This window comes from Urocitellus parryii, chromosome 7 (assembly GCF_045843805.1).
Source record: "Urocitellus parryii isolate mUroPar1 chromosome 7, mUroPar1.hap1, whole genome shotgun sequence".
NCBI classification, from domain to species: Eukaryota; Metazoa; Chordata; class Mammalia; order Rodentia; family Sciuridae; genus Urocitellus; species Urocitellus parryii.
The window spans coordinates 165,391,167-165,402,921 of NC_135537.1; the positions used below are offsets into that span (position 1 = coordinate 165,391,167).

At 50.9% G+C, this 11,755-nt stretch overlaps 1 protein-coding gene across 1 annotated transcript; it reads right to left on the reverse strand.

The window, feature by feature from the left end:
* Window positions 1-1,705: 1,705 nt before the first annotated feature.
* Window positions 1,706-2,821, reverse strand: Pyy (peptide YY). The gene is made up of 3 exons (XM_026412427.1): window positions 2,744-2,821; window positions 2,175-2,362; window positions 1,706-2,056 (listed from the first exon to the last, which is right to left on the reverse strand). Exons 2-3 carry the CDS (start codon window positions 2,360-2,362, stop codon window positions 1,972-1,974), a joined length of 273 nt encoding a protein of 90 aa, XP_026268212.1. The 5' UTR covers window positions 2,744-2,821; the 3' UTR covers window positions 1,706-1,971.
* Window positions 2,822-11,755: the final 8,934 nt, after the last annotated feature.

The following is an 11,755-nucleotide window of genomic DNA, read 5'->3' on the forward strand; positions in this document are numbered from 1 at the left end:
AGGGTCACCTGTCTGCAAACAGGTCTGCAAGGCCCTTATGCCCCGGTAATGCCACCCAGCCTTCCTGCCTTTCTTACCCTGTCTGGGTCTGGACACTTGTCTTCAGCCTGATTCTCCCTCTCATCCCTCAGCCACCTGCCTCGGACTTAGGCAGGTCCTGCTGAACTGGAGGTTCAGGAGAAAGTCCACAGACAGGCCCTTCCTTTAGGGGGCCCTCAGACCATAGAGGTGGGGTGCGGGGAGGACACAGAGACATGGGTAGGTCTCTTAGTGAACAGAGCAGTAGCCATGAGAGTTCAGTGACCAGAGAGGAGAGAGAGAGTACAGGTCAGGGCCAACCAAGGCAGGCTTCCTGGGAGAATGAATTGAGAAGGAAGGGTGTCTGGGGATCAGGTTATCGTCCAGTTGAAACACCCATGGGGTGGAGGGGACTGGAAGGTATCCCTATAGTCTTGTCACCAGGAAGGCACAGTTAGTGACTCATGCACTGTGTGTGCATTCAACAAAGTGGGGAGGAGGGTTTTGAGGGAAAAAGTAACCTCCACACTCTCATTGTTCCTTCTACTCAGGTGACAGGTTCCTTAGAAGTGATTTTCTTTGTGGGGAGGGAGTACAGGGGATTGAACTCAGGGGTGTTTTACCACTGAGCTACATCCTCACATCCTCAGCGACCCCCCCCCCGCCTTTTTTTAAAAATAACTTTATTTTATTTATTTATTTTTATGTGGTGCAAAGGATGGAACCCAGGGCCTTGCACATGCAAGAGGAGTGCTCTACCACTGAGCCACAACCCCAGTCCCCGCCCCACCCCCGCCTTTTTAAAAATATTTTTTTAGTTGTCAATGGACCTTTATTATTTATTTATTTCTATGTGGTGCTGAGAATCGAATCCTGGGCCTCACACATGCTAGGCAAGCACTCTCCCACTGAGCCACAGGCCCAGCACCCCCAGCCCTTTTAATTTTATTTTGAGACTGGGTTTCTCCGAGTTGTTTAGGGCCTCGCTAAATTGCTGAGGCTGGTGTGAAGTACAACCCTCCTGCCTCAGCCTCCTGAGCCGCTAGATTTACAGGCGTGCTCTCGAGCTCTCTATCTACCTCTACAGCTGGCACACCCACCTCACCCCACAAATGGTTCTTCCTCCCCACCCCCATCCTTGATCCCATCTTAACCTCCAGACTTTGCAGCCCCGGAGACTAGTAGTACACTTTTGGGGGGAGCAGGGGGACAATCCTAGAGTGTTGGTATCTTGCCCGGCCCTATACCAGTCTTCATCTTTGCCCTGCGAGGTTTCTATGTCCCAGGTTACCCTCCTAGGCTGCCTAGCATGTTCCTCTCCACCTCTCCGTCTCCAGCGACTCTTCTTGTTCTTTTCTCTGGAGCTCCTATCCACCCCTCTCCCATGCCCCCCTTGCCTGGAGTTCCTCTCACAGAGGTCACTTGTCTGGGCGCTGTCCAGCCCCAGAATAGCAGCAGTGACTATCTATGCTCAGCTACTAGCACAGGGAACCCCACCCCACCCCAGCCTCGTCCTGGGGCGCCTTTTTCTTGGGCTCCGAGTCTTCTCCCTGATCTTGCACCTCCACTCTCTTCTCCTACTAAGGCCACCTCCTTGAAGGAGAAGGGAAAGGAAACAGACGCACACATTCAGTTTCTGTGAAATTTGCTCTTTATTTGGGGACAAGGGAAGGACCACACACAGCCCTCAGGCCCCGATACCGGGGGCACAGAGAAGTGGTCGGAGGGCCCTACCCAGAACCAAATATGCACATGATGTGTGTGTAGTTAGCAGAGCTCCCCGGAGGCCTTGGGGTCTTCTGCACGGGTAGGCTCCTCTGGCCCACAGGAGGGAATGGGAAGGAATCGCGTCTGGAGGCCGAGGCCGGGGCAAGTCTTAAGTGAGGGTGCCAGGGCGAGGTCCGGTGGGCCGGGCCATGCTCCAGGGGCCCGTGTGTGGTAAGAGGAACGCTTTTACCGCGACCTGACCGGGCGGTCATCGCCGTCGGGGAACAGCAGCTTGGAGAAAAGTGCGTCCGAGCTGTCGCGTTTCCCGTACCTGGGGGCGGGGTCACAAGGGGCGTGGTTAGGCCCCGGGTGGAGTGGGGCGGGGCGAAGGGCGGAGTCCCAGAGGCGCTGCCCCCACGCCCACGGCCACGCCCGGCGCGAGCGCTCACCGCTGCCGGGTGACCAGGTTGAGGTAGTGGCGCAGGGAGGCGTAGTAGCGGCTCAGCTCCTCCGGGGAGGCATCTTCCCCCGGGGCCTCGGGTTTGGCGGGGTAGGCGTCGACCAGCGCTCCCAAGCAGGCGAGGAGGGCCAGCAGCACTGCGACCGTAGCGGGCGACGGCCTGCACACGGTCACCATCTGGAAAGGGAGCATTGGAGCGTGGGGCATCCTGAGCCTCGACCGTGGGAGGCTGCGGCAGTGGTTGCCGTCGGGCCCACGCTCCGGTGGCCCTACTGGGCTAGGGTTCAGCCACTCTCTCTGTGTTCTCGGGCACCGGACCGTCTCTGGCCTCAGTTTCCTCCTGTGCCAGAGTCATAAGTCCCGTCTGCCTCCCCACTCCCGCTGCTGCCCAAGTGATAGAGGAAGGAAGAGATCTCTGCTGGCAGCCGATTCCCAGACCCTCCTTCCCACCTCTGTTGGCCCCCTTCCAACCACTCAGCCCCAGCTTCCACCACCCTGGCCTCAGTTTCCCCACAAAATAACTCACTACCAGACCATTCCTGATCCCCAGCCACTCACAGCGATAGCTCCCAAGGCGAGATGAGCAGGAGATGGAAGGTGCAGGCAGTCCCAAGGACAGGACTGCTGTAGGTGGAGATGCGGCCTCTGCTCAGCGCTTTCCCCGCGGGGCTTATATCGGCCTGGAAAGGGAGGGGGAGTTCAAGGGGAGGGGGAGCAGGCAGGGGAGGGCCCTTCCTCCTTCTTTCCTCCACCCCTGCCACTCGCAGAGTTTACAGCCAGCCAGGACGTGATGTCTCCACCTCGCAGGAGCTAAGGAGGCAGCTGCCATGCTCAGACTCAGGGTCCCACCGGACTGGTGGCCTCTTCTAAACCCTGTTTTCATCCCACAGCCCCCCAGTGGCAGGTCTAGCCCCCTAAAGATATGAGGCCTTCAGATCTAGACTCCTGGGGTAGCCCCTAGGACCAAGGATGTGAGTCCATCTTCCCTACCCTGTCCTTAGGTGGGAGTGGGGAACCTGAGGGAGGACAGGCCTCCTCCAGCCTGTGGAACCCGTGGCTGCTCCTTCCAGGAGGCCTTTATCTTCAGCTTCTGCTTGCTAATGCCTTTGATAAGGGTCCAGGAGTGACAGGACCCTGTGGGGGAAAGTCTCTTCTGGAGTCAGGGTAGGAGCTTATGACCGTCGCTCCTGACCTGCTGCTTATGATGTTCTTGGGGAGAGGCCTCTCTGGATATTCCATTATATCCATTCTGAATTAAGAGTTGGGGACAGAGGTAGGAGGCAGAAACAGCTGAATGAGCCACCTCTACATCCAGCTTGGCACATACAGATCCTGGTCCAGCTGGGCCCTCCATAGAGCCCCCTCCCAAGGCAGAGCCCCCAACCCCATCTCCATGTCATTCAGGATACCTGGTGTTTTCTTTGGCTGGTGATGTCAAGCTGCCAAGCATATGCCACTGTCCCCATCCCATTATAGCTTTCACTGGGATTTGGGGTCGATATTCTCACTCAGAGCCTTTGAAGGAAATAAGAAAGGACTGCCATTAACTGTGCACCTCCTGTGTGCTAGGGAGGATAGTATTTTTTTTTAATAATTTTAATATTTATTTTTAGTTCTCGGCGGACACAACATCTTTGTTGGTATGTGGTGCTGAGGATCGAACCCGGGCCGCACGCATGCCAGGCGAGCGCGCTACCGCTTGAGCCACATCCCCAGCCCAGAGGATAGTATTTTTGGTATAACAGTACCATGAACTGAGTTCATCTGCATTTTCCAGGTGAGAAAACTGAAACTCTGAGAGGTGATGGTAATACAGGAAGAGGGTGGGGAAGACCCCAAGAAGTCCCCTCAATCCTGAGGGCAAACAGGTTCTGCACCTTGAGCTCCAGAGTCAGGCATGAGAGCAGGAGATAGGAGGCTGTCTGGGCCACCACCCACTTTGAGAGGTCTAGGTCCGGGAAGCACCCAGACTGCCAACCCATCAGACCCACCTTACCCCCAGGAAGAGAAAGGTCTCTTAGGGAGTCTCCCCATAAAGCTCTTTCCAGCTCCCTCTACAAGGCCTGGCCAGAGCCTTGTAGATACCCCATTTTCATCAGTCCATTGAGGCAAGAGGAGTCATTTTGTCCAGGCCCCTCATTCTGGGCCAGCCCCTCCACTCCCCAGGACAGATGGCTGTGGGTGCTATTTTTAGAGTTCTCCTGAGAGGAAGTGTCCAGGGATCCCTCAATTGCCTTTTTATGGGTTCAGTCACCTGCACTCTCCGGAAATGGCTCCTTATCAGCTATTCAAGCCCAAAGGGCCCCTTACAACCAAGAAACACCAGGGCACTTGCCAAGCATGGAAATGGAAGGAGACAATGGGACAAGGGGAAATGGAACCTACCTTCAGAGGGAAGAGAAAAATCATTCTTAGGGAGCCCAGCCTTGTCCTCCAAGAGCCCTAGTGACAGAGAAGAGTCAAGGGTTTATCTTTGAGTTCCCCCAGTCCGAGGTGAGGGGCACAGTTTGATCACTGGGGAGCCCTAGTCTTGGGGTGGGGAAGGCACTCAACTATCCCTCGAAATCCCATCTGAGGAGTTCCCAGAGCACAGATGCAAGGATAAGCCTGTGCCCAGATTGGAGAGGAGATAGTAGAAATAAAAGAATTCTAGTTCTTCATAGAATGACCAAAGCCAGGGGACTGGTTAAGACAGCTGTGAAGTACAAAGTCCTGGGTTCAGATCCCCAGCATCACATACATCCAAAGACAGCTGTGACCCCAGGGTCAGGCTCTAGACAGGGACCCGCCTGCTGAAGGGGCAAGGATGTGTGGGGGTAAGGGTGATCTTTGACCTCGCAGCACTAGCCAGGGTGGTGAAGGAGGTTTCTTTGGTGCTAAACTTGGAGGAGAGAGGTGAAGGAGCTTGTAAGGAGCACACAGAAAATCTGACATCCCTGGAACCTGCTCAAGCCTTGGGGACTGCAGGGCCTGAGGACAAACAGGAGGAAAGGAGAAGAGTGAGAAGGTAGAGGACACAGGAGAAGGCCCACATTCGTTGCACAACCTCTGAAGAAGTCACTTCCTCATGTACCTTAAAAGTAAAAACCAGTGGGGCCTGAGGTGGTCCCTCAGTGTGGATCAGGAGCCTGCCTCCCACATCCTCACAAGCCTTTCCCATCCATCATAACCCCAGCTCCACTCCCCAATTACAGGGCACGCTGATTGGCTCATTAATCACCACCTCCTCATCAGAGAATTTATTAACCTGTTGACTAATGGAAAGAATGTCTCAGCCCTGGATCGATGGGCCCAGCCACCCACCACCCACATGCCCACCACCTTCATCGACGCATGACTCAGTCGCCATGAGACATGTCTCAGGCTGAGGGGCTGAAATCTATGAGGAGAGAAACTTTAGAAACAATTGTTATTGTAGACTTGAGATCAAGACCTGCCTCCAACTTGTTCTTGAAGAGTAGGGAGGCAGAATCACTGGGATTCCTTTGGTCCCCATCCTCAAAGCACCTGGGTCCACCCAGGTCAGGGACACCATGAACCTGGACCCCAGACAACCATTCACTAGGACGACTCATATCAAGTGGCCCATGCCACTCATGTCAAAGGGCTTAGCATTCTGTTTGGTTTTTTTTTTTTTTTTTTTTTGTGTGTGTGTGTGTGTGTGTGCACACGTGAGCACATGCACACATGTTTTGGCTTTTTGTTTTGATACCAGGCATTGAACCCAGGGACGCTTAACCACTGAACCACATCCCCAGCCCTTTTAATTTTTTATTTAGAGACAGAGTCTCTCTGAGTTGCTTAGGGCCTTGCTAAGTTGCTGAGGCTGGCTTTGAACTTGCGATCCTCCTGTCTCAGCCTCCCAAGTGGCTAGGATTACAGGCGTGCGCCACCATGCCCAGCTAGACTTGGCATTCTGCACCCCACCATCTGCCACCTGCCACCTGCACTCGCTTTGCCACCCCCTCACACACAGGGCCTCTCAGATGCCTCAGCACTGAGCAGTGCTGCTCCACTGCATTCAACCCTCAGGCAAGGCCTTCATGCTCAGGGCCCTTCAGACAGCAGGTGGTTGCTGTGCAGCAAGAGAGTCAGTCCTGATTCACTGGCTGGGGATGTGGCTCAGTGGCAGAGTGCTTGCCCAGCATGTATGAGGACCTGGGTTTGATCCTTAACACAAGAAAAAAAGGAAGAAAAAAAGCACTTATTAGGCCCCTACTGTGTACCTAAAACTGTTCTAGACACAGGGATAGAACAGAGAACAAACAGGCAAAATCCTTGCCCTTATGGGCCTGTAGAGTGACAGGAAACAGAAAATAAACAACTGAGCATGTGTAAGTCTGATGCTAAGTGTTAAAGAAAACCATGAAGGTGAGGGAGCTGGAGAGTGCCCGTGGGGGAGACTTATTTTATGCAGGGTGGTTGTTGAAGGGCTCCCTGGTAAGGTGAGATTTGAAAGAAATGAGGTAGCAAACCATGAGTCTACCTTGAGAAGGGTGTTGCAGGGAGGGGAAACTGTAAGTGCAAAGGCCCTGAGTGGCAGTGGGGGAGTAGCAAGAGGCCCACATGGCTGGAGTGGAGTGAGCAGCAGGGAGAGTTAGGAGATGAGACTAGGGAGGCAGTAGAGGGTGGGATCATGTAGAGGGGTTTTGTAGGCTGCTGTAAGGACTATGGCTTTTTCTCAGAATGAGATGAGGGGTATGGATGAAAGTGTGACCTACATTCTAGAAGAAGCACTCTGCCTGCTGTATCAGAGTGGACTGGGGGTGGAGGGCAAGCAGGGAAGCCATTAGAAACCAACTATAATAATCTAGCCAAGAGATGATGGTGGTGGACACACCCATGCCCAGTTGTGGAGCTGACATGTAGCTTTCCTCTGGATGAGGGGGTGTGCTAGAAAAGAGCAGAAAATCCCAGAATGTGAGCAGCAGCTAGGCTGTGGCTCTGCTCTCTGATTGAGATGAGGATTCCTTGTTTATTGGTCCATGGGAAACTCTCTACCTACCTTCATTATTGGCCACAGCCCAGGGAAATAATGGCTATGGTGATAGTGCTTATGGCAATGCAAGCACATTCACTTTGTCCTGAGCATAAATGTTCTCTTACTTATAAAGACTGTGGCACAAGCACATTCACTTTGTCCTGAGCATAAATGTTCTCTTACTTATAAAGACTGTGGCTTAACCAGGCACCATGGTGCATGCCTGTAATCCCAGTGGCTTGGGAGGCTGAGACAGGAGGATCACAAGTTCAAAGCCAGCCTCAGCAACAGTGAGGCACTAAGCATTCAGTGAGACCCTGTCTCTAAACAAAATACAAATTAAGGCTAGGGATGTGGCTCAGTGGTCCAGTGTCCCTGAGTTCAATACTGTGACTTCCTGGGCACCGTGGCGCATGACTGTAATCCCAGCAGATGGGGAGCCTGAGGCAGGAGGATCATAAATTCAAAGCCAGCCTCAGCAATATAGGCCCTGAGCAACTCAGCGAGACCCTTTTGAAAGCAAAGCTGTAGGAAATCCAAGGATGGTACCCATATTCCCCAGTTTGCCAAGCAGATGGCTTTGTGTCAGTCTTCCTTATACTAGAATTGGTATCTAAGAATCAGCACCCAAACTATAAAACATTAATTTAGTACATTTTTAAAAAGAAGAGAGAGCAGGCACACAACTCTGGAAATCCTCATCTTCATCCACAGTTACCCAGAGGACTGTGGCCCTTGCCCAACCCCAAGTCCACTAGGGATCTTGGAGGATCTGTTCTCAGGGCAGCCGCTCCCATGTCCCTCCCACCAACACCAGCCTCCAAGAAACTTTTCTATCATCTGTGCTACTCAGAGGCCTCACCTTGACCCTTCTCTGTCACTTGCTTCTCTACTGAGCTCCAGGCAATCCACTGTCACCAGAAACTTAAAATCCATGTAGCCTGACTAGCAAAAATAGTGCCTCTCAGTCACTTTGTCTCTCTGTCTTGGATTCAGTTTTGGACCTCCCCTCTGCCTCTTGCTCCGAGCTCCAGTTCTGCTGCATGCCCTTCCAATCTGCCAGCCTCTGTCCTCTGTGCCTCCACACCCACCTTGGCAGTTGCCACAGTGCCCAGTCTCCAGTCTTCCCGCCCTCTCTGCTTTTCCACTGGCCCTCCCTGCTTTCTGTTATACCGCATGATTAACTAATCTGGGTGTTTGTCGATTGTCTAATGGAACGTAGTCTACCAGGGCATTGGTTTTGTCTGTTTTCTTCCCCGATGTATCCCCAGAGCCTAGAACAACATGGCACATCGTGGGGTTCCAATCATACTTGTTGAATGAAGGGATCACAGCCTCGCTTTCCATGGCTGCGTGGTATTCGTGCGGTCACATTTTTAAACATGTATCTACACAGACACACACAGACTCTAGAAGACAAAACTTTCTTTCTGCTAAGCACAGTGGCACATACCTGTGATCCCAGCCACTCAGGAGGCTGAGATAGGAGGCTCACAAGTTCAAGGCCAGCTCTAAAAACTTAGGGATGCCCTAAGTAACTTAGGAAGACCTTGTCTAAAAATTAAAAGAATAATAAGTAGGGCAGCTCAGGAGGCTAAGGCAGGAGGATAGCAAGTCCAAAGACAGCCTCAGCAACTTAGCAAGGCACTAAGCGACTCAGTGAGACTCTTGTTTCTAAATAAAATACAAAATAGGGCTGGGGATGTGTGTGGTTCATTGGTTGAGTGCCCCTGAGTTCAATCTCTAATATCCAAAACCAAAATTTTTTTAAAAAATAAAAAGAGCTGGGGCTGTAGTTGAATGATGAAGTACCCCTAGGTTCAAACCCCAGCACCACCAGAAAACAAAACGAAAAAAGAATTAGGAGAGGGGGAAGAAATATTCTATTATTCTGTGTCCTGACTATAGTGGTAGTTATAAAAATGTATATCTTTGTTAAAAGTCATAGACCAACTAATAAATACACCTAAAAAAGCCAATTTTACTATTACTTTTAAAATGTTAAGTTATTGTCTCTAAAATCCTAGAATAGCTCCTGGAAAATAATAATATTTCAAAAAGTGCTTGTTGCTGGGTGTGGTGGGGCACGCCTATAATCCCAGTGATTAGGGAGGCTAAGACAAGAGGCTCACAAGTTCAAGGCCAACCTTGGCATCTTAGCAAGACAAGTCTCAAAGTAAAAAAAAAATAAAATAAAAGAAGGCTGGGGATGTTGCTCAGTGGTTAAATGGCCCTGGGTTCAATCCCCAGTACAAAAAAAAAAAAAAATCTGCTTCTTACTTAAAGATCAATGTCTGGGCTAGTATAGTGATACACTGACTCTGGAGGCTAAGGCAATTGCATCAAAAGTTCAAGGCCAACCTTAGCAACTTAGTGAGACTTTGTCTTAAAATAAAAAAAAAATTAAAAGGGCTCATTGGTGAAGTGCCATTAGGTTCAATCCTGAGTACAAAATAATAACAACAACAACAATAATAATAATAATAATAAAATCAGTTCCTGGCCTCCTGATTCGCCACCTGAACAAGAAACACCTGATAAATACAGGTGCTGACTACTTTAAGATCTCTAAGTTTACTGGGGTCTGGGCAGGCCCTGAGGGCATATTCTAGATGGTGTCCCTCAATGCTCCTATACAAGCAGAATGGAATGATAGCAAAGTCGAGTTTCACCATCACCCTGTGCCAACAGCCTGTGGCACACCCTGAGCCCGCACACCCTGGGCACCTAAGGAATGTGACACATCTGGGCTCAGAGCCCCTTTCCAGAGCCCAGAAAACCTGATCCAAACCCTGTCTCAGCTCTTCAGAGGGCTCCGTGTCCTGAGCAAGTTTAGCGCATCTTGAGCCTCGATTTTATCGTCTGTGAAAAGTAGAGGGCAAAGGCGCTTGAACATGGCTGGGAGCCAGCAACTAGAGGACAGTGCCTGTTAGCGCTGAGCACTGTCGCCAATGCACTGCGAGTGCCAGGTAACACGCCGCATTTTATTGTTTGCAATAAAGACATTGGCAGGATGTGCCTAAATGTGACCAGTGAGTGAGCCTTTCATTGGGTGGGATTTTTAGCCCCAGCATTTCATTATGAAAAATTTCAAAGTTAAAAAAATTGAAAAGATCATTCAAAAAGGGTGTTGCTGAGATTCAAGAGGGTTGATTTTTTTATTATTTCTTTTTCTTTCTTTCTTTCTTTTTTTTTTTTTTGATATCTGGGATTGAACTCAGTGGCACTTTAATACTGAGCTGTATCTCCAGCTTTTTAATTTGTTTTGTTTGTTTTTTGAGACAGGGTCTTGCTAAATTGCTGAGGATGGCCTCAAACTTACCATCCTCCTGCTCAGTCTCTGGGAGCCTCTGGGATAACAGACATGCGCCACTACACCTGGCTGATTTTTAATTTATTTTTGTTTATCTATAGTTTATATTTTTATACAGCAGACATAGGTGAAGAATTAAAAATAAAAAGGGAAGAGGGAAAAGGAAAAAATTTAAACAGCACAGGACCAGGGACAGAGCTCTTTGGTGTCACTACTATCTCCTACTTGACCCAGGCATTGACTGTTTTTAGAACCTTATCCAATAAGAAATTCCTCCAGCCCTGGGGCTACTTCGCCCACGCATCCCCCGCCCCTCAGTGTCCACAGGGTGTCAGAAGGGATTTTGCTGAGTGCCTTGCTGAAGTCCAGACACAGGAGCTTACAGCAAACCCACCTCAGACCAGATAATTCCATCAACTCAGAAAATCAGATCAACCCAGAGTAATTGGTCCTTAGTTGTCTCTGATCATGTCTTCTCTTTCCACATACTTATAAACCTAAAGGTAGTGGAAAGGGTATAGATTCTGGAGTTAGATCATTCTGAGTTTGAATCCCATATGTGTGTGTCAGCTGTGTGACTTTGGAAAAGTTGCCTGACCTCGCTGAGCCTCTTTGTGAAAAGGATCACAGGCCTCAAGCCTGGATCACAGGCCTCTCTTGACAATGAAAACAGAAGCTACATCTCTACACATCTCCCTTCCCTTCCAACTCCAGTCTCTGCAAGGACAAGGCTTCCTATCTTTGTGTCCCAAAGGGGACCCTCATTCCACCCTACCCCATATATCCCTCTTCCACCCCATTCTGGGTCCCCAGTGTCCACCAGCTGCCCTGCATCCTGCATCATGGCCAGCTCCGCAGCCCTGGCTGTCGGGGAGGGGGAGGGAGGGTGCTGAAGAAGCCACGACTCATTTACTCCTTTACTGGGTCCCTCGTTAGCAGCTTCATTAGCTGCGAGGCCTCTGTGGAAAGCCATTAGCTGTGACTCATTCTGTGCCATTCATCAGAGAGGCGGGGGAGGGTGACAGCAGAGAGAAGGGAAAACAAGAAAATGACGCAGCTCTCCTCCTCTTGCTGCCTCCCAGGGACAATGAGGCTGAGCCAGCTACGTGCAAACTAGCATTTGGGGACACTGCAGCCCGTCCCAGCGCCTGCCCATTGCAACCTCAGCACCACTGACCCTTGGCATGTCACATCTGCGGGAGGTGACCTCTTTCCCCACTCCCTCATCCTGCTGTTCTCTGTCCCTTCAGGGCAGCTCTGGGGTCCCTGGACACAT

Excerpts from the sequence above, each read along its gene's own strand:
- Pyy (XM_026412427.1), bottom strand. The coding sequence starts at position 2,362 with ATGGTGACCGTGTGCAGGCCGTCGCCCGCTACGGTCGCAGTGCTGCTG. Across the intron at positions 2,057-2,174 it reads AACCTGGTCACCCGGCAGCG|GTACGGGAAACGCGACAGCT; the intron begins GTGAGCGCTCGC and ends CCCCGCCCCCAG.